The following is a 23927-nucleotide window of genomic DNA, read 5'->3' as shown; positions in this document are numbered from 1 at the left end:
CACTGTCCCATTTGTGAAATTAGTGTAAGAGGGATTAAGATGGTTTATACTCCTTCCTATCCTCACTATACCTGCTACTCTGTTGTATAGTACTGGTCACATGTGGTACAATTGTGGCAACCAATATTATAATGGTGCATTTCATATGTGGAAAACAAGAGGATAGATGCTTCCTTTCGACATAGGTTTCTTCCTATATAGGACGTACTGTGGAGTGCTTTAAACCACTAGTCTATGCCCTGCAACATCACTGTGCGGTGCTTGCATCAGAATCAGAATGGCCACCAAAAATATCTATGCGCCAGAGATCGCTGAAAGTGCCCAGGAAAACCTGGAAAAATAGGCCGCCAATCTACTTTTGCCCATGTCAGTGGTAACACAGAAGACCACTGCCAAAACCTATCATTGAGCTACCCACAGAGTAACATAAAACTACTTGAAGAAGCAATGCTGCCTTGCAAGGGAAACACAAACTGTTTTAAAAATCAGTTTTTCATTGGCTGTTAAAAGTGCAAAAATCATGGTTTTCAAACCTCACAAAAGATCCAACATCCTTGTTGGGTGTTAAACATCACTTTATGTAAAAATTTCACCTAAGCACAATGCAGAAACATATTTTATCAGAAGAAAATCCACATTTATAGATGCTTGCTTGGAAAAATATGTTAATAATGAGCGCAATACCGCCTCTCGCCTGCATCAGAAGCCGGCATTTACTCATACTGTCATTTAAACTTATGCCTTAAAATCTAAGTATGGAAAAGAAGGAATTCCATTCAAAAGCCATATAGGGTGACAATTCAAGCTCTACGTTTTAAAAAAGGCTGGAATTAAGAGATTTGTGGCTATATTTGTAAAAATGCAAATTGTATTTTAGAGAAAGACTATTTTTTAAACATTGTTCAAAAGTAAGTTAAAGCCAGCCACACTGAGCTTCAAAGACATTCCACAGTTTCTCCCCAACAAAAGGAATCTTCCCCCCCTGCTCTGCTGAAGAGAGTTGTGAAAGGAAATGGGAGGGGACTTTGGCTTGTTGCTCTATCGAGAAAGAAAGGACTCCCTTGACTGAAAAGAAAATGTTAATTTGGGCGTCAATAGAAACCAGCTGCTGGCAGGAACAAGCTCATGTTGCATCTCTGGCTCAGCCAAACCTTGGAGGCGGAGACAGACAGTTGTTTATTCAGAGAGCACAGAAAATATCTTTTTGGAAAAAGACTCAGAAAACTGAACAAAATTGGTAAAAATCTGTAAATATAGTGTTGCTAAAATGAAAAGGTTGGTCACGTTTTAAAACTACTCTGGAATTTGTGCGATATTCAGAGACAGAACTGTCAAAATGTGGACTTTGTAGCAGTTGTGATAATGTTAAAAATATGAAACTTCACAGAAATATGCCTAGATGTTATGCGCATGTACGTGAAAAAATGTGTACAGATCTGACACTGGGTAACCGACTAAAAGCGCGATGAACTGTCATTTGTGAACCGAAACTCTTAAGAAGATGGGACTTGAACAGATACATCCCAAATTCAATAAAGAACGTAACTATGTAGAATTAGTAAGTTGGTAATATTATAAATATGCTTTTTGTGAAAAATAAGATATAATGTACAGAAACAAAGAGGAGGGTTTTCTCCCTGGACCATAAACATGACACATCATGACACACTGTTCCTTCTCAAATCAGGAGAGAGGGAATACTTGGACCAATCAGTTTCCTAGAGGGTGGGCATAGTATAATCAGCCTATCCACCCCTTTCGAAATATATAAATAGGGACTGTTTAGGGCACAGACACACACACACATTCACCCATCAACTGATCTACTGGCGAAGCGCTCTGAAGGAGAATCCAGATCCAGACTCCAGAACTCTGAAGCAGAAGGCCCAATCCAAAAGCTGAACCCTTCTCAGCTGGCCTTTAAAATCTTGCAACCCGATTTTAACCCCAAACTTCCAAGGGGCCCAACCAATTCAACAGCCTGGCTGTGCTGTTTTTCTCCTTCCTGCCAAGAACCCTTGCTAGAACCCAGAGATCCAAACTGGTAGAGCAGAGCTGTAACCCAGAACCAACCTGTCAGATCCAGTCCATGAAGCCGTGCAGAGGCCGGGGTGCCTTGATGAGTGCAGAACCAAGCACCTGAATCCTGTCCGGTGGCGAGCAGATTTCAGTCCAAACCCTGACGGGCATATTCCAAAGCCATAGTTATGAGTATTTAGCATAGAACGGTCCAAAGCCAATCTCTTACCCTTAAGTAATCCTATGCAACCCATTCTATCCTATCCAGAACTGCATTGTAGAATCTGTTTCGTCTGTCCTGAATCCTTCTCTCATCCACATAGTCCTGTGATAATTGTAGTGATAAATCATCTTTGCGCTAAATATATTTGCTGAAGAAAGAAAAGTGTCTCGGCAGCCAAAGGTCAGAGCGGAAGCGCCCTGTTCTGGTGGCTGACCGTTGGGTATCTTGCATCTTCATAGCCTCTTAGTGTTAGCCCATCCTTGTTCCTAATCTTCAAAAGCACATCTGTCATTTGAAATCTTGACTCTTTTTGAGAAAAATCGACCTTCACTAAAACCTCTGTAACTTCTGAACCGTACATACTAGGAACAAAATTTAAATGTCAGATTGAAGCTAACATCCTCAGCTTTCAATCGAACAGAACCGCATTCCAACGCCTTATAGTTCTTCTGTAATCGCATTTCTCGCACGCTGAAAAGTTTGCTGCGCTTCTGCATTTGGCTCAATTTCACCACATGTAAAATAGCCATTTCTTTAACCTCTGAATTCAGTTTCCTATCTCTGCCAATCCAATCACCCAACCATCATTGCTAGTGTGTACCTGTACCAACCAGCTCTCACTAGTTTTGAATCCCATTTAGCGAATTAAAGTCATTTTAGAATTTTTCCCATTCATTAAAAAATCACATTCAAAAGCATTTGACCTGTTTTAAAATCATTCTTGTTCTCTAAGCTTGCTGGGGGGATTGGGATTGAAACTGCATTGTTGATTGTATATTCCTGAAACCTGTGTTGCCTCATTCCATCTCTTCATATTGCACATTAGGGGGGGGGATTGAGTAGTATCAGGGGGAAAGAGTGATTGCATTGCATTTGATTGAATCCATATCAAGTTTTAGTTCTGTGCTGCATTAATCTCATATCATTGCACCTACACTAAGTTGTATCCTATGTTACATTATTATTTTCATCCAGACTCCTATTGATTAAAGAGATTGTTTACTGTAATATCACCCAACGCTGATCAATGTATAAATATTGTGTGATATCCAGATATTGTTCATAATTCATAAAGTGTGATTTATATATATAGTTCAAATCCATCAAATAAATCTTTTGACTTTGCAAAACAACCTACTTTTTGGTTCAGTGAGACCGGAAGGATTCAAAGAGAGGTGCGTGATATAAGGGTACATCGTTCAGAAATAAAAACCTTTGACATAAAAATATATAAATTAAGGGTTCCAGCTGGGCATCTCACGCTAGGCATTGACTTAGTTGGAGTGCTGGGTTGAAACCACTTACAGTACTGCACAGTCTCAAGTGCTGTCGAACTATTTTTTATTCAGGCAATCTTAAGGACAAACATGTTTTCTAATAATTCAATTAATCCCCCATTTGCTAAGTCTTCTGTTTCGATCTGGTGCTTAAACCGCTGAATTAGGAACTTGAGAATTTTGGATTAGACAACTTTACTCTAGAAGTCTAATGATTTGGTGTCCTTAGCTACCTTAAATTGAGGTTACATTTTGTGGCGCCTCACTTTTCTTGCTCGCTGCAGTATATTCTCTGTAATATACCACCAGTCATTCGACGTTTCCTCTCTTGGATAGGTGGGATAAGCGATTATCGTTATTTTGCGGAAGAAATCCGATCGTGCATGTTTTTGCTCGTGATTCTAGCCGATATCTTCCTGCGTGGTAGAGAGTGAAGCATTTCGGGCAGATCTATAGGGGCACTGTAAGGTTCATGAACTTGCCACTATTGAAAATTCTCTTTTGAAGAAGCTGCTTTTCTTCCCGTTAAGTACCCCAAACTTAATCTTGCATACGGAAACAGATCTTGCCTTAATTACTGATGAGATTGGACTCGGCCTGTGTTATATTGGATCCAGCAGGGGGTCGGGGGGCTCCTTGCCTTATAAGGTACAAGGATACTGTAATGCATCCAATGTCTGTAGATCTGTAGATGGGGGAAGTTCACTACCATGGATGCTGCATGTAAGGGGCCAACTGCTTGCACTAGGACTTGGTGCTCTGTGGAACAATCCCCTTACAATAAACAAAAAAACAAAATCTAGTTATGCAGGCAACTTTAAACTTCCATCAGCCAAGGATGGACACATAGTCGTTTATTATCAAAGGGGCCTCGATACTTGGATTGTAAACTATATTTTGGGTACGAGAGGTTTCTGGATTGTGTTCTTCCTCCATATGCTCAAGCACTTTTTATAAAAGGTAGATTCTGTACCTTGATGGTGGCTGCGTATACCCGTTCATGGAAAGCACCTGGCAGTAGAATTTGTACTATTTGTTGCTAGGGAGATGAATCAATTAGCCACTATGTTTTTACGTGTAGGCTTTAAGGCCTTGAGAGCAAGCTATTTGAATCCTCTGCTTAATTTGTAGACCATAAATAGACTAGAGGAGGCATTAGCATTGTGCAAACAGAGAACCTGAACATAGTTTACTTTGTTGCAAAATTTTGCACTGTGCATGATTGAAAAGACATTACCTGCTAAAAAGGACTGATCAAACTTAGGATTTTAGTTCATTGTCTGTTGTGTAGCCTTTTATCTGCAAACGTTTGTATTGGCTGCATCTATCATGTGCACCTTTTCCAAGCCTTGGATGCTGCTGTATTAAGCATTGTACTTGGATTTTATTGTGAATTATTGTTGAATTGTAATGAGAATTGTACTGGTATTGCAACTTGCACCACCACTTTAAAGTCTTGGATGCTGCTTTATTAAGTTTGCATTTGGATTTGCATGAATTATTGACAGTGTATTGAAAATGTTGCGTTGAATGATTTTTCTGTTATACATGTTCTAGGTAATTTATGCCACACTGCCGAAATAAAGTGTCTTTAGTTAACTCCATTCAGTAATACTTCTATTTCCTCAAATAACACTTTTCTCTGTCAATATCTTAGAAATCTTTTGATCAATGATTTGATAGATTCCATTTCCTCCTCTTTCCCTCCTCTTGACAATATACCAAGAATTGATATAGCTGTGTGTACATTTATTGCATCTTCTCTTGATGGACATTGTCCTAACCTAGCCTTTACTCCTGAATTTAAACTCCCTTGTCCATTGTTTACCAAGAATCTTAAAGATTTATGGCAGAAACTTCGTAGGTTGGAACGCTGCTGGCACAAAATAAATCAGAAGAATCACTATTTTTACTGAAATGCACAAAGCGTACGATTCTACAATAACCAGCACCAAATCTAGTTCAAGGGAACTCTCTCAATTCTGAGGGAGATAAGTGTCAAACTGGCCACATAAAAAGATTTTTGGTGCCAGAAAATCCAAGATGAACTCATGTTGAAACTGGATAAGCACCAGCTGGCTACTAGTAAGATACAAAAAGGTTTGCAGGCGATTTCTGTCCATGCAGATATAGCTTGCATAACTTGTCCCACGTTTAAGAACAATAAAAGTTTTCATGTAAACCAGTTTCTGAGAGCGAGGTTCATAAAATGGTGACGAGTATGAAACCGACAACTTGAAAAGGGGACATTTGTCTGGCTAATATCATTACGGCAACTCTCTTCCCCTCCTGTGTCACCTTAGCCTGATCCAAAGAGACACCTTACAGCCACTCCTGTTCTCTACCAAGATCAAGTAATTTGACATTCATCAGGCACTATGGAAAGGCAGTACACTCCCCAGTGAATAACAAAACCTTTTACTCTCTCTCTGAAGAAAGTGAAAAACTGGCAGTGGACCACATAGCACAAAAGAGACTGAGTTCCAAGATGTGTACAAGGGTATGAGTAACCTACCCATGAAACCTTGAGATTTATGGGACCAGAAATCTAATTATCCATTCATTTATGTTTATTATTTGATAATGCGCACAAAACCCAGGGGTAGCCGGGCGCAGCAGGTACAAGGATACTTAAGCTTAGGTTACATACATGTGATAAGAAGCATTTCAGTATAGTGCATACATGTCAATACAAACATTTGAACTGAGAACTAGCATGTTACAGTGTAGAGAGTACAAATATACAAAAGGTAGAAGGGTAAAAGCAAAAAAATAGTCTTAGAGCTGGGTTTCAGAGGTAACACAGCATTTAGGTACAGTGAAGATTAGTTGTCGCTGGACCAGAGCCAGTTTTTTACCTTGCGCCTAAAGCTGGAGTAGGGTAGGTTGGCTCTCAATGCAGTGGGCAGTGCATTCCAAGCCTGGGCAGCTCTGACAGGGAAGCTTACTCCGCCCGCTTTAGACCGTCTAAATCTAGGGGTTTCTAGCAGGAAATGGTTAGAAGCCCTAGTGTGGGGGCTGGACGATTTTCTGGACAATCTGGCCGAGATGTAGGGGGGGTGCTGTGGGTGAGAGATAGTGTCTTGAAAAGGACTCTGTCGCTAATTTTTAGCCAGTGGTGGTCTTTCCTGATATTGGAAATATGTGCTCTACGTGGGTATGTCAAGGGCTGCTCTAAGAGCGTCGTTTTGAAGGATTTGCATTTTATTTATGATAGTTTTATTAGCTCCTGCATATAGGGCATTACAATAGTCCAATTTCGACATTACTAGTGCTTTGGCTAGCGTGATGCAGTTAGTTTTGGAGAGGTACGGTCTGAAGGTCCTGATTAATTTACAGGTGTACGCTGTAGAGGATGCCAAGGTGTCGACTTGTTTTTTGAGAGAAAGAGTGGAATCAAGGTAAAAACCTAGTGTTTTTACCTCAGATGCCACCTTGATTGTGTTACCATCTATGTTGAAATTGCGATAGTTGGGACTAAGTTTTTTTAGGTTAGAGTCTGAGCCCAAGATCAATATCTCTGTTTTGTCGTCATTTAGGCAGAGGCCATGGGAGGCCATCCATGCCTGAATGAGGAGGTATATTTTGTTTACTAGAGCTGTGTCTTCGACAAAGTTGCCTGATAGTGGTATGAGAATCTGCATAGAATTCATTATGAGAAACGCATCAAAGCTATACCTGGCTCCAGTAAGGAGGAATTATATAATTTTGGTTTAAGACATGAGCCAAGAGCAGGAAGGAATGACAGTAACTGAAGTAGATGTAGCTCTCTAGAACTGCCCAGTGAATCCTGAGAAGATGAAGAAAAACAAGATATATTGAGAACCTTCAAACGTTCTCAAAACCAGTTAAATACTATATCCTGTGAAGTGGATGCCTGCTGGGATGCATGTTGTCTGGTCGGATCGGGAAACCTATTAACTACTGAAAGAGAAAGAAATTGCTGCAGCCTGGTTGGGTAACAAACTCCAGTGTGCAGCCCAAAGAAGGCATCAGAGCGAAGATTTTGGCACAGTCTGAAATATTATGTAATGAGACTTGCACATTTGCAATCCCCTAAACATTTTTGAAATTCAATTAATGAGCAGAAGGAAATGTTAAGGATAATAAAATGAAATCATGTACCAGTTCGACTCATTTCGAGAGGTAATGCATCCTGTAGTTTGGGGAACAGGATTTCCAAAGAACGAAAACAAGACCTTTGGCAGAGACTATGTTTAAATCGAAATAAACCTTAGGCAGTGGAACATAACTGGCAAGAAGCTTGATAAAGAAGTTAAAAGACAAAGTTGATTAGGCGCAAGACCATGTACACATGGAAATATACAATGTATAAACAAATTGCAAACCTATGTAAAGTTGGGTATCAAACGGTAACGAGCAAGGTATGATGAAATGCGAGTAGTTTCAATTTAACAAAATCTGGACAGCTCAATACATTTATACAAAATCGAGGGAAAAGGAACAACATTTGGGTAAATCAACATACAAGGAACAGTAATTTAAATGAGAAAACTGATGTTAAAAGTAAAAAAAGATATTGTGGAAAGTGAAACCTTTCTGATGTTATAAAGAAGAAAACGACATTAATTCATAATTTGACTTGTGATAGTTAAATCAAAAATTAAACCTAGATTGTGCGGTGAAGGAGACAAATCTAATTGCAAAAGAGGAAAAGAAATTGAACTAGGACATGAAACTGGTAGATACATAAAAAACAATCTGTTTTTTGGGTTCAACTGCAAATAGTAGCCATCGACGATTAAACAGCCGATAGTTGCTGATTGATCCATAGAAATTGTAAATGAAGAGGGGCCAGCATTCCACATAAAAATATATTTATACACTTAACCCATAGTTTTCAGAGTGAACAGAGGGCCAAGAACTGAGCCTTGTGGGACTCCATAAAGATGAAATTTGTGAAGGATACAGAGAATGAACAGTATGCCAGAAAGGAAGAAAACCAGGCAAGAATAGTACCAGCAATCCTGAGTGAAGATAAACAAATTGATCTTTCTTTTTATATCTACACCTTTATCGAAGGCATTGTACAGTACATAAAATGCTTTCGATAAAAGTGTTATAAATATGTCAAACAAAAATGTTCAGGAGGTTGCAAATGTGCAAATCTCACGACATATTTCAGACGGTGTGGCAGAATGCAGCAATCCTCGCTCTCATGCCTTCTTTCAGCTGCACACTGGAGCTTGAGTTAGCCAACCCAGGCTACATCAATCAGTAGTTAATCAGTTTCTCCATCCTTCACAGGATACAGTATTTAACTGGTTTCGAGAATGTTGGAAGGTTCTCAATATATCTCATTTTTCTACATCTTCTCAAGATTCACTGGGCAGTTCTAAAGGTCTGATGGGGAGGTTGCTTATACCCTTGTAGCCATTTTGTAATTCAAGTCTCTGTTGTGCTTTGTGGTCCACTGCCAGTTTCTCACCGTCTGAGAGAGAATAAAAGGTTTTGTTATTCGCTGATGAGTGTACTGCCTTTCCGTAGTGTCTGATGAATGTCAAGTTACTTGATTTTGGTAGAGAAAGGGGTGGCTCTCTGTATCAGGCAATGGTGACATAGGAGGGGGGCAGAGGGAAGTTCCTGATATGGTAACAAGAGTTAGGGGGACAAGTTGGTTGGGGCAAGTGTTATAGGTCTCTGGTTGTCCGATTTTGTAGTTTAGTTTAGGGAATTAAGGGAAGGCAGTGGCTGGTTCTCAGTGGAGCACATAGTAGGGTAAAGTCATCAGCGAGGCACCATTAAGTGCACCTCTTTGGGCTTCCACTGGAAATTGCTCACCACATCACAGCGTTATTCCAATCATGGCGGACACAGGGCAGAGACAAAAATGCATTCCATTGTTCTGAACTTGTGTGCCTTCCTGCTTGTGTGGTAGAGAGTAATGCATGCAGGCAAATGGCAGCAGCTGGTGACTCAGTGGAAGCGTGCCATAGGAATGACTGACTTTTTGGATCACAAGCAAACCATTACGTGACATTTTTCCTACAAACTGGGCATCGGGGTGAGGAGTATGGGCGAAGCCATGCTACCTGGATTCCTCATCCTCATTTTCCGTTTAGGTGCTGCATGCAAGGTTGAGGGGAGGAGAACTCAATTTATGGCTCAGCCAAGACGTCATCCAACAAATACAGATTCCTTATGACAATCCAATGATTGGGCCAGGAGGATAGCTCAGGGACAACGCGACTGTCTTGGAATCAAGACAACGCATAGCAACACAAATTTGAATCCCAGTCTTGCGCTTAGAAACTGGTCTCGGATAAGCATATTGTAAAAGAATTATAATTATATCATTATGTGCTTCAGTTTTAGGGCAGTAATATTTCTCCTTCCGCCCTCCCTTTTTGAAATCCTTGAAGTAAGTTTCATTCTCTCTATTGTAGATTAAGCAAGAGACATCAAATCTGAATGACATAGGCTCCTCCCGATGATGGTGAGTGCTTTCTTCAGAGACTTAGGGTCTTATGTCATTCGCCGGCGGGGACCCGATAAGTTTAGACATATACGGAGGCTGAATTTTGGTCTTTGCGCAGAGTGTAAAAGGGGAGGGGAAAATGCATAGTACACATTTGTACGCCGCCTCTTGCCCTCCCCCTTTTGCCGTCTGCCGTACCAATGAAGTAAACACTGCCTGCCATGTATGCATGACAGGCGGTGTTTACAATGGATCCCTATAGAATTTGCCTGCTTTTTACTGGTCACAAAAGCCAGCGGGTCCAATAGGGATCCTCAGCATTTGCACCAGCATGAAAACGCATGCAAGCACATATGCTGGAGGATATTTATGGCTCACAGGAAGGGAGCGGCAGAAATTAACGAAAATCGACTGCAACGTTATTAGAAGGTGTAGAGCCACTTAAACTTAAATAAATAGAGATGCTCAAATTTAATTTGGTTTTCTACAAAATGACAACTTTATCCGAGCCCTCATACACTGTTCAACGAATGGTGGATGTGCGCAGGATGAATGTGCGCTTTAAAATCGTATTTTCATGTAAATGCCGGTTTTGGCCATTCAAGCAGGAATTTCATAGATGCATAATCTGCTTATATTTACATTGATTTAATTATTTCTATAAAAAGACATTCTGTGCAACCCTGTGTGCTTCTCGTCACGAAAGGGGATGGAGACTGCAGGGAATCAATATTAAATTGGGGGTCCTAGGTTCATAAAAAAGTTCATTCAATAAATAAAATTGTACACACCTGGTTTGGGGTGGGTGGAAAATTACCCTGAATTGGATGTCGCCCAATTAAAACATCTTGCAGAGCTTATAAAACCTAATCTACTTTGGTATACGCTGACTTTGACATTGCCAACATTTGCTGCAACTTGACATTTTATTTTCAACATATGGCCCTGCATTCAACGTACACATCCCCAGCACAGTTCCCATTTGACATTAATAATCAAATATAATAATTTTGCATTTATATAGCGCTACAAACCCTCAGGTATCTGAGCGCTGCTCATCATTACCCACGGTGTGTGGTGCTCATTTAGCAACCTCGGAAGGATGAAAGGCTGAGTTTGGCCCTGCCGAGATTCCAACTTGCAACGGCAGGCTCTGCACAGATGTCAAAGCGAGCGCTCTACTTGCTGTGCTATCTGACCGGCTCATTACCCGTTTTCACCATATTTCCAGTTTGACACACCACAGTATATTACCATTTTGACAATTCTATACGACTCCCAGTTTACAAAATCCCAGTGTATTTCTATTGTGCACAATCACACTATTGTTGCAATTTGACATCAAAAATCTCAAGCCAGCCCAAAATAGCAGAAAGCTGCAGCTAGACTGTTTGTACATATCGTACTCAAGTTCACACATTGCCACACCTTATAGAACATAATAGCAGTCCGCATGTTCATACTTGGGACCCATGAAGGCCACAACAAATAGATCTAGCCACCTACTCTGTTAAGAAAGAAACGGACTTGTCGGCCAGAGTTCCTGTTCTCTGACCTGGCAAATATTACCAATGAAAATAACTGCTTCCAGACACATACTACAAAATAAAACCTGGAAGATTATATAACTCAGTATGGAAACAGTATTTGGGCCAGAGAAGCGGAGACACTCCATCCTGATCATTAGGAGCCACTTCTGGCTTTGTGAGATGGAAAAAAACAGAAATTCAGGCAAACAAACGTTTATTTTTAAATTTCAGGAGGCGTGTGAGATTAGGCGGCTCCAGGATGTTGAATCATCGACAGAATGCAGACTTGAAGCATTTTATTTAGAGCAAGTCAGAATATCCCAAAATATGGAAAGTACCCATGATTTTCCAAAATCATTGTTTAGATGCATTTTTTTTACAATGCAAGATAACTGCTTTGCAGAGGAAGCAATACATGCATACCACAAATAAAATATGGGTAAATGAAAGAATGTTTAAAAATATTATGCAAATACATTCGCATTATCATTTTCCATCCATGTCCTCCAAGCGTTATGCATGCATTTGAAAACGTATCATTCTATTTACCTGAACAGCATTATAATACATTTGTTTAGCTTCCTCGTCAGTCTTGTCAGACATCAACCATGCCTTCAGCAAGTATTCATAAAAGCTGTCCCCAAGACCTCCAACAGAAACATGATCTACAAAATAAGGTTTTATATCAGTTAAAGCAGTAGATGGTAGCACTTGCAGATACATTGTACATCGCTATCATTTTAACATGACTATAAAACATATTTTAAAAAAGTAAGTAAAATCTGCTCTGTAGTTCATCACATTTTAAAGTGGCGAACACTTAAATTTTTGGTATTAAACTATTTAGTAATAAAAAATGCTAAATTCTAGCATCAAACAATGTGAAGCCTAATAAAACATGGAACTGGAAAAATCAGTGTATAGTCTCTGCTTCATTAATAGTCTTTCTGCAAATAAGGGATAAAGAGGGGGCCCAACCGTCGGTTTACATCATTTGCACAAGATGTGTGTGTGTGTTTGGTCTGGATAGAAAGCGTCAGCACTCTGTCAAAGCTCAGCAGCTTTTAAAGGGACACTGGTGTCCCTCAATTGCTTCTTGTTGAAAACGGAGTGCACCATGGTAAAAGCTCTGGTTATTAAGTCAGACATTTTGTAGAAGCTAGATCAGTTGCTTAAGTTCAGGAGAGAGTTGTCAAATGTTGCCTTTAAGAGCTTTTCTTTCTACGCTGCTTCGTACTTTGCTTTTTTCACTTCTGCACTGCATTATACTGTTTACATTTTTTATCCTTTTGTTCGTTTTTGTTATTAGTACATTTCTTTGAAATATCGAGGGCTGTCAAAGTTGGTGTGATTTAATATAACCGAGGCTCTCAACAGAGAACGATCAGCTCCTCCATGATTGAAGTGTGCCTTTCACTTGCCCACTCAGTAAAATGGTGTTTTCATAGCCACCATCTTCGGACGGTAGGACACTTCTGGAAATGCTATTGACAGAACTCATAAGGCTAGGCTAGATTTCTTCAAACAGTTTATTAATGCATAGTTTTAACCTAACAAAAATGATGTGTTCGGCTGGTTGCAATATGTATATATTTCTATATTGATTTACAACAGGTCACGATATTACATACGGCAACTCTTATAATTGTGTAGAGAAAATTTAAGTGCAATCCTGCTGTCAAGGTGCATTAAAATAGGGAAGTTTTAATATGTAGGAAGATTAAATCAGAAGAGTGCAATGTATAGAACCTCTACCCCTTGGTATCCTCGAGAACACTTCAGTTTCCACCCTATTATACTATGAACAGCCAAAAAATATGCAGTGCAATTCATTAAGATGAGTCTCTTGTAAATGAACCAGGTGTGTTCAAAACTTGTCACACAGACCATTCACATTCTAGGACATACAGGGGAGATCACCACCCCCTTTCTGGCATGAGACTGCTATGTTTGCAACACGTCAGCTCAGTTGGTGGATGGAGTCCCATAGCCCAAAGGACAGGGATTGTGTATTATTTAATCGAATTAAAAACCACCATCAACCCAACTCTCCTGTCCCCTTGGCTTCCCCTTATTTCCTGTAGGAGCAGTGGATGCGTGTAGGTGTCCCGAAGTAACAGCATTGAGAGTCTGTGTGGCTTCTCAGGTGCAGTAGGTCATGCAAAAAACTTCCTATCGCTGTTTCATGCCCATCTTGCTTATCCAAAATTAGAATGATTTATCCCAAATGCTTCACAACACAACAAAATATCTCCTTATATCTCTCGTGAGTATCAGTCAATCATGTGGCCGCATTACTTTCAACTAACCCCATCTCCTACCAATAAATATCCCATAGCATAGTCTGGATACACATCCAATGTTAGCACCTGGCGAGAGTGGGGGGGTGTTGGCCTCCCAGTCAATTAGGAGGCTGGAAATGGGGTTTTGGCTCATGGTGAAGCCCCCGCTCTAAGCCTCCTCGGAAGCATGAGGCTGCCATCTTCCCTGTTGGTGGCTCCACATCCCCACCGTTGAGAGTCACCAGTACTAGCACTTAACCTGAGGTTCTCCTCCTTGGCTCCACTTAATCCTCCCCCACCCCACCAACAACCCACCCCCAAGACCCCTCCTCCGACTCTCCTCCAGCACTTGTCCACTTATATGCTCCTCCAATCCCCATCCCCTGCACTTCTCAATGCACTTGCAGGGCTGAATGCCACAAGGCCTAGTAGGACCACGACTGCGTATTTACAGTTTTTTGCCATTGTTATTTACCCTGTCCCCTTCCCATTTAGTCTTGTGGCGCTTTGAAACAATTCTGTTGTATAAACACCTTACAAATGCTCAATAAAATAAAAAGAAATAAGTGGTCGAGGATAGTTTACTGGTTCCGAAATCCACCCTCAGGAAATTTTAGGTCTATGTTCCTACACAGAGGTAGTCATCTCAGGCGGTCATAACTAGTCAGGGGGACAATGCCCGACTCGGAAATTGCATCGAGTCCATTCCACCATCAGGTAGGCTCAGAGTTTAACCAGTCAGTTTCCACTAGTGCAGAGACCACCGGCACATTATGTTCAGCCTCTTGCCCCCACCACTCACCTACGTCCATCTGTTCTTTGTCCCCAAGGATTACAACTCCCATGAGTTCCTTATTCTTGCACAAGGGCAGCACTGTTCTCAGGTGCATGTTGGGTAATGCCTAGCTCCTCAACTGCAGATCGCTGGTGTCCTCTGCCATCAGTACACATTTTGTAGACCACTGGCATCTTGAGTGAATAGGTCTGGGGCCTGAAAAACCACCCCAGTATTTCCCTTTTTTGCCAGTGCCTAGGGACCGACATTCCACAGGTGCCAGACATTAATCGGTAGGGCCCACTTATATTGGAGGGATCAAACACTTGACAATCAGAATTTTGGTAGGTTATGCGGGTCAGACCAAGCAGGACGTTGTCATAGCTACTCCATTAAGCGCCAAGTAAAGCTCCTAAACTCCCTAACAGAAGCCTCCATTATTACTGTAAAAGGACGAAGTATGATAAATACTAAAAAGAATAGTCAGAATAAAATACTAAACATTATTTGCTCTAGAAACCAGGTGTCAGAGCTGGCAGAAGGAAGAGCAATGGATCACCGAAACCCATGAACAGGATGATTCAATTCCTTAAAAATCAGTTGCGAAAAACACTGGACTAATTTCAGCAAAAGATAATGGTTTGCTAAGTTGGTTTTCTCTCGAGCCAGTCAAAAGAGTTGTGATAAAGGAAGATTATGGAGGAGTACAGGGAGCAAACAATTATTAAACCGTTAATGTTGTGTGCTAAATCGACTCGACGTGTCTGAAGTTTCTAATGAAGGTTTAACTTGCAGTTGATTAAATGAACAACAGCATGAGCGCTTCCATGGAGTGCAGCTCATTTGTTCGCCCATTCTTTGACATTTATAAATCCAAATGTTTACCATGCTGCATCTTGGCACAAAGACTAAGCACAACCTGCAGGCAATCAAAGGACCACAGTTACTTAAAGTTAATTGCTTAGGTTGGCGATACCCTGGTTTTCACCGGTTTAAACAAACCATTTTAAAAGCCAGGGTTTGGCCCAAATTCTGCTGGGAGGAAAACGCAAACATCGTGGCTCCTTCCTCCGATCAGTTTATGGCAAAATGCAGGAATTTTAAACAGCCTTTTTGTAGCCATTTTGTCCGGTTCGGTTGCTTTATTAGAAATTGTAGTCTTAAAGGAATAGTGCGCTCAAAAATATTATTGTCCCGAGCGTTAGGGCATTTGGTTTTAAGCATACGTTGATCGATTGTAAAAACATTTCGTAAATCAAGGCAGCTGGGTTTGGCCATCTTGTGCTGATCTTATCCGTTGCCGCATCGCCCTAAGCTGAACTGCCCTCGCAGCACTAAATCATATCCCCCCCGCCTCTGAAGCTGACATCACTGAACGCGTACGGCCCATTTCACAATGCGAATGCACGTCTCGTGTCAACGTTCTCTTGCACCAGCTAATGACGTGTCTCCATGGAGATGGCAGGACTCCTCTTTCCTCATTAAGTATAAACAGAACGCTTCTCATCAGACAACAGAGTTGCTTTTTCAATCGTTTCATTATCTTTTTTTGTGTATCCTGTGGCTTGTTTCTGCTTTGTTCAGCTATCGTCGTTGCTTGTAGCCTGTGCGAACAGCTACTAGTACTATCATTACATCTACTTTAATTTTGTCGTATATAATGGCAACAATACAGCCCTACCAGTAAGAGCCAAAGTATTCCGAGGCGGAATTAGTCAAAAGAGAAAGATGCGGAAACAATGGGGCTTCGGACGACAGTTGGGAGGACGAATCACCAGATGAAGAACCTGAGCCTAGTCGCATGGAAGACGTTTCCACCTGGTGTACCTGCAATCGGTGCAGGGTCATGCCAACCGAGGAGAGCTGCTGCTGCAGAGAAAACTCTGGATGCTTGTCCTCTACATGTCGGAAGAAGAGCCACCGTCGCTATGCGTTACCGATCTGCATGACTTCAGGGCAGCCTGCTTCCAAGGGCCGTGTTGAGGATTATGATGGTGCTTATGCACGAACTTCGCGCAACAGTTCGCCGTAGCAATCCAAGTAACGAGTAAGTGTACTCTAGATGTGATGTCACTTAGGCTACTAACATTTCATGTTTGTCTCCTATATTGTCATACCTTTGATCTATTACTGCCAAAAGAATATAGTCTTGCAATTCTATACATCACTCGCGGTGTGGAGAAATCATAGTCATCATTTTATGTGTCTTTCACATACAACCAAGAAACAATATTTCTCTGTGCCCCAAACGTCATGGAACGCATAGCTGTTCACTTATGTAATGTGTCTACACTTTAAAGCCCAAGTTGATTGATCCATGAAGTCAAATTTGTACTGGCAACTATGCCATAAGATACAAGATTGCATTTTCAAATAAGGTTTGTACACTTATCAAGTTCATTTAAATACAGTTTGTATGTTTCTCTTCCACAGGTGGTACAGGTTGGTGGCTTATCGTGCATTTACATGGTGGCTTCATGGGAGGCTTGGATAGCGTGTTCGACAAGTAATACCCGTATGTGCCGTTGGTGCCATTCAACCCGAATTCCCCAGTGACAGAAGTCAGTACAGGGGATTTTCCCCACACTGTGCTGCATCCCGAAGTATACGATGTGTAGTACATTTGTGCCGTCAACATCATCAACAAAATAAAATACAAAAGAACTTTAATGAATAGTTGTTTCAATTTGTCAGTGAATCATGGTAACACTCACTTGTCCTGGCTGGGCTGGTGGGGTGGGAACTTCCAAGGTGCCAAACACCATGTACATTTCAAGGTTATCTTCCGTGCAGGGGCCATTGTACACATAGCCATCACAGACCCTGTGTCTCCAGGTATGCTCCCCTGAAGCAGACCGCGCCTCTGAAATCCACATAAGTGTGTCTCCATTCAGCAGTGTTCCTGCACGCCTCATGCTCATCCACCCCCCTCCACGCACCTGTGGCCGTGCCCTCCCGAGGGGGCTGGCAGGATAGGAACAGCCAAGGTGCCATACATCATGTACACTTCAAGGGTATCTTACGTGCAGGGCCCATTGTACACATGGCCTCCCCAGACCCCGTTTCTCCAGGCATGCTCACCTTGAAGCAGACCTCGCCCCTGCAATCCCTGTAAGACAACTCCATAAACACATCATTCACACCCACTTTTCTAATTATTTGGAAAGCCCTTGATATTTAACCTGAGAACATCTGTGAGCACTGCAAGTCAGCTCGTGATCGTGCTACCTCAGAACATCTGTGAGCACTGGAAATCAACTACCTGTTCTCCTGCTACTAACTACCCTGCTTGCTGAATCTAATTGTTAGTGAAGGTAAGGGCAGGTCAGGTCAGCTTATCCTCTCTTTTTGATCCCTCAATTTCCATCTATTTCGAACAAATGTACCCAGTATTGTAATGTTCATTCATCTCATTGCCTTTACCATTGTCTTCTGTTTAATTTGTTCTGCTCGATATATAGCAAATGTCATCAGTGTTAATTGGGATAGAATTGCATCCTTCGCGGACCATGCCTATACGCATGTTTCCTTTTGATGCATGGAAGTACATTCAACGGACGAGTAACACGTTACGATTTGCGTCACATCAATCAATTCTGTATGAACGTTATCCTAGTGTATATTTGACTACGCTACACAGTTTTTGATTCTGTGATCAAAACAAACATTGCATAGAAAACTTTGATATAATTCCATCTTTCTCACGCATTCATGTAAAACATTTTAGTAACTATGTATACAATAATGCATACATTTCCAAGGAATATAGATCTAATAAGAGAAAGGGTCAGATATTGTGAATTTCCGCTAGGCGAGCTTGAAAGTAGAGCCCAGGATGTCTTGGGGGACAATCGATTCCGCATCTGCAGCCTGCACTTTACCCCGGATATGTACAACCAATCACAGTACACTAAAGAATCGACTCCGAACATCTCGTAAATTGCTTCCAAATGCAATTCCAACTCTATTAATGCACACGCGGGACCAGGTGAGTTCCGGACGATGAATTAGCTGTAGGCCTTGGTGTACTGAACAGCTAACTACATGAACGGATTGGTGCTTTCGGTGTAGATGTTTCTTACTATAATTTTGCATATTTACCAGATTGTATTACTTTATAACTATACCCCATTTCGCTACACATCTGTCCCTAGTTTTAGGAGCATCATAGAAACTAATTATTAACAAAGAAAACTAGGCCATAATGCCCTTCGAAATAAACGTAATTTTTTCGTACTCGGTTGCTTCACATGTCAATTCTTTTAGGTGAGCATGTTGACTGAAGCACAGACCCTCGCTAGTGACGACATCACCAACACGTCCAGTATACCAATTGTGAGCCATACAGACTTGAAGTTCATATTATTGAGAGTTGGATCTTCCCACATATCTAATGCAAATCATATTTTCCCTTTTACCACTTTGTGACAATGCACTGAAAATGAAGGAGCAAGATTCTGCATCCATTTCTTTTCCGGACTCAACAATAACTTTGAGCGCCTATCAGGTGGTTTTATTTCGCTTTTCTATTACGCGAATGTATTATGCATGGAATTTTAAATGATATGAAATAGTTTACATATCCTGTCGTTTGTTTACATAATGTTTCATTTATAGGTTTTTAATTTATATGTACCACTGTCTGCATTTTACTGTCTGTTCAATTTCACTGTTTTCATCGGTACTAAAACAAGCACTGTGTTACAGGGGGATGCTGGTATTTCGATTACAATTACATCATCCTTTGGAGCTGGTCCAGTGTTTGAGGTATGCATACTGACAGTGCCCTTGAATGAAAGAAGTAAATCCTACATCGGATACTATTAGACAGTGACATTCATATAAACGTGCAGTGTTTCAAACTCTTATCATTTCAGTTGTAACGTTACAATTTCTACCCTAATGCAGAATACAATGCAAAATGCTTGAGTGCAACATTACAATCAGCAGGTTTTGCACGGCGATCTCTGATCGAGTAGACTTGCCATCAATCAGGTGAAATTCGAAATGTCTATTTTGACTAAATGACGTACATTGTTTACGAGGGTATGTATGTAAGCGATGTGTGCGATGAAAGACTCAGTTCAAATATGAATTACTTTTTTTTAATGAATATTCTATTCAAGGAATGTATACAAGGTCGGGAATTAGAAGAGGCGGCACATGGATCAGAGGTGGTGGACCAGCTTGCTGGTGCAGTCGTTACAAGAACATGGTTTCACAGAAAATCAAGAAAACAAGGGTAACTTACAAACAATTTTGTTTAATAAAATGTTTTTTTATCTAAAGTGCTATATACTGTATGTTGGATTTACATTGAACATGTTTTTACAACCCATCTCCTAGAGGCCCAGAAGGAAAAGAAGTATAAAGACAGACAACAAATGAAACCAAAGATGCTGCTTGCCAAACAGATTTCACCATGGAGCAACTATTATTAGAGGCGCAGCGTGGTCCACTCAATAAGCAGACTAGAGATGCTAATGCCTAATGGCCAGAAAATGAATTGAATGTGTTGTTGGACCATTGCTACAATGTGAGAACTCGACAAGATGAAGACGAAACTGAATATAAGGAAGATGCTTTTGAATTACTCACTGACATCACACAATCTTCACCCGCAAAAAAAGGGCCACCCAATAAACAATCGACATTGATGGTTTCTCCAATTCGTGTGCAAATAACGCAAGCGGAACTAACAGACTGAAGCTTCTACGCAATTTATCGAGGAACTTGCCAAAGATCCCGCCTACAGTGTGTCCAGTTTGGCCAATATGTCCAAAACAGTTGAGTCACAAACCACATTCATGCAGGACAATAGTCTAATAAAGGAGCACAAATACATTGTATTCGACAGGCGCTTGGTAGATATCATACTGATGCTGAAATGTGTCCATCCAGTGAGTGGGAAATATGCCGGGAGTGAATGTGACTCGTGTATCACAAGGCACTACCCTGAAACTCCAAGCCACCTGTGCCCAGCTCCACAGTACATTTTTATGGTCCACTCAACAGAGGCTCGGCAAAGTGCCAGCTGGAAATCTACTGTGTGCAGCAGATTTACTTTTCAGTGGCTCTACTTTTTTTTCCAGTTTCTTTCAATGTGTTGGACTTGAGTTCCTTTCTAAAAGCACAGCACTACGAATATCAAATCATTTTTATTCCCCGCTATTAGTCAAGCGTGGAAAATTGAACAAATGTCTATTGAAAGGACATTCTCTGGCAAACGATTCAGGCTAGCTGGCGATGGACAGTGTGACAGCCCCGGATTTTCAGCAAAGTACTGCACAGACCACTTTCAGGACATGGAAACTAAAAAAATGGTGAGTTCGGTAGTCACGCAGGTGTCCGAAAGTAAATCCTCAGTGGCCACCGAGAAACATGGTTTTATACAATCCCTGGAAGTTCTCCAATCGAGGGGAATGCAAATAGACCACATAGCCACCGACAAACATGTTTCAATAGCCAAGGCCATGAAAGAGCAGTTTCCAAACATTTGCCATCAATTTGATGTATGGCACGTTGCCAAATCAATCCAAAAAAAAGAAAAATAAATCACAGCTGCTGGTAAAAAAAGGGTTCTGAAAATAGTTTACAGTGGTCCCAGTCTTTCAGCAACCATCTTTGGTAGAGCTCCAAAACTTGTGATGGATCTGTGGAAATTCTACTTGAAAAATGGCGCTCATTGATGCACCACTGTTCCAACGTTCACTCATGGTCACCAATGTGCACATGGAACTTTATCAGAGGAACAAGAACGCAAGAAGAAGTGGTTGGTTCCATCTTCATCTCCACACAAAGCTCAGAAGATCGTGTTTGATAAAACTCTTTCAAGATACCTAAAGGGACTCTCAGAATTCTGTCGCACCGGAGATGGAACAAGTTACTTACCTGTAACTGTTGTTCTCCAGCATGGGTCTGGCATGGATTTGCATGCTCATGAAGAAAAAATCAGTATCAGTTTCGTTTCTGATCTGTCTTTCTTAGTAGTAACCAATCACTGATCTCTGGGTCATACTGCCCCCAGCCAATGACTGCCCTCTCCCTAAGCCCCGCCTCTGGCAGCCATCCTCAGATTTGGTAGCGCGCCAAGTGGCAGTATGACCAAGTGAAGAGCCGCAGAGGGGTAGGTGGGAGGGTTCGCATGTGAATCCATGCCAGACCCATGCTGGAGAACAGCAGTTACAGGTAAGTAACTTGTTCCTTCTCCAGCATGGGGTCTGGCATGGATTCACATGCTCATGAGTAAAAGAATACATAGCAGTATACACATGCACAACCACGGGAGGTGGCAACAGGCTCACCATTAAGCAATACAACAATTCAACATTAAGTATCTCTTACCTCCTCACCCGGCTCACCTTAAGCGAACAGGTTGTGCAGCACTGCTTGGCCGACCCTGGACTCCTCCCTGGAGTCCCGATCGACGCAGTAGAATCTTGTGAAGGTGTGCGTCGACCTCCACGTAGCAGCCCTGCAGACGTCCAGCAGGGGCACACCAGACAGGAACGCCATGGTAGCAGCGATCGCTCTGGTCGAATGGGCTCTCGGGCGGCCGGGCAACGGTCGGTTTGCCAACCGGTGACAATGCATGATGTAGCCGGAGAGCCATCTGGAAATGAAGTCTTCGAGAGAGCCTTCCCCTGATTCACAGACCCAAAGTTCACAAACAGTTGCAACGTCTTCTGAAAACTCTTCGTGTGGTCCACGTAGAACTTCAGCGCTCTAGCTACATCCAGCGACTGCAAAGTCCTCTCGGCCGGCGTCGAAGGCGACGGGAAGAAAACGGGTAACACCAAGGGCTCGTTGAGGTGGAAGTCCGACAGCACCTTGGGCATGACGGAGGGGTGCGTCCACAGCACCACCCTCGTGTCATGAAAAGTCAAGTATGGAGGCTTGCAAGATAGGGCCTGAATCTCTCCCAATCGACGTGCAGAGGTGATGGCCACGAGGAACGCTGTCTTCCACGACAGGAACTTCAAAGGCGCCGAATGCATAGGCTCGAATGGGGCTCCCATGAGCCTGGTCAGCACCACATTAAGCTCCCACGCCGTGGCAGGAGCCTTCACCGGCGGGAATGATCGGAATAGTCCCTTCATAAATTCCTTCACCAGGCGATGAGACCACAAGGACACCCGTCCCGTAGTCCTGGTATATCGGGAGATGGCAGCCATATGTATTTTTATGGAGGCGTGAGCCAGTCCAGCTTTGGCCAGCGACAGTAGGTACGGCAGCACTTGAGGGGCCGTAATCCGCAGAGGGTTAATCTTCTGTGCACGGCACCAGACAGAGAACCTCTTCCATTTATGACCGTAACACTTGAGAGTTGAGGACACCCTGGCCTTTGCAAGAACCTCTCTGCAATCAGCCGGGATATCGTACCCTCCAAACTCTAGTGCTGCAGGAGCCAGGCCTGCAAGTTCAGCGACTGTGGGTCGTGATGGGGAATGGCGCCTCCTTCTCTGGAGAGAAGATCCACGTCCACTGGCAGCCTGACTGGCAGGGACGTTGACAAGTCCAGAAGGTCCGGGAACCAGATCTGCCTCGGCCACGCCGGTGCGACTAGGATCATCCTGCACCTGGACTTCTTGAGCTGGTTGATGTGGCGGAGCAGCAACGGCAATGGAGGGAACGCGTATAGAAACAGGCCGTACCAAGGGAACGAGAAAGCATCGCCCATGCTCCTCGGCTGTGGGAACCTGCTGACGAACCTCTGGCACTTGGAGTTCATCGCTGTTGCGAACAGGTTGATCTGGGGTTTGCCCCATCGTTGGAAGAGTCGATCCACTTGATCCTGGCGCAGTTCCCACTCGTGGCACGAGTGCAGCTCCCTACTGAGTGAGTCGGCGATGGTGTTTTTTATTCCTGCCAGGTGGAAGGGAACCAGACACATCCCCTGGGCGACGGCCCAGTGCCACAGATCCTGTGCCTCCTTGGATAGGGCTGGGGATCTGGTGCCTCCTTGCTTCCGTATATAGAACATCGTGGTGGTGTTGTCAGTGAAGATCCTCACCACTTTGCCCTTGAGGGACGGAAGGAACAACTTGAGAGCCCAGAACACTGCTCGGAGCTCCAGAATGTTGATGTGGAGAGACCTCTCCTCCGGGAGCCAAATGCCTCTAGCTTGGAGGTCTCCGGTGTGGGCCCCTAACCCTCCAGAGAGGCGTCCGTCGTCACCGTCTCCTGAAACACCGGGATTTGAAATTCCGTGCCTGTCGTGAGGTGAGCACGGATGCCCCACCATAAGATCGCCCGACAGAACTCCTCGTCGAGAGGGATCCTGTCCTCGAAACAGCCCCTCGCCTGAAGCCAGCGGGCGTCGAGGAACTCCTGTAGTGGACGCATCCGAAGTCTGCAAAGGGGTACAAGACAGATGCATGAGG

The 23927-nt window shown here is 42.6% G+C and overlaps 1 protein-coding gene across 1 annotated transcript in view; it reads right to left on the bottom strand.

The window, feature by feature from the left end:
* MAN1A1 (mannosidase alpha class 1A member 1) overlaps positions 1–23927 on the bottom strand; it is a 538906-nt gene that overhangs the window by 143893 nt on the left and 371086 nt on the right. Inside the window, exon 8 of the mRNA XM_069606607.1 lies at positions 12037–12152. Coding sequence (XP_069462708.1) covers positions 12037–12152 — 116 coding nt within the window. The remainder of the gene's footprint in view (positions 1–12036; positions 12153–23927) is intronic.

This window comes from Ambystoma mexicanum, chromosome 4p (assembly GCF_040938575.1).
Source record: "Ambystoma mexicanum isolate Mex_15411 chromosome 4p, UKY_AmexF1_1, whole genome shotgun sequence".
NCBI classification, from domain to species: Eukaryota; Metazoa; Chordata; class Amphibia; order Caudata; family Ambystomatidae; genus Ambystoma; species Ambystoma mexicanum.
This window is presented reverse-complemented; position numbering and strand designations above follow the sequence as displayed.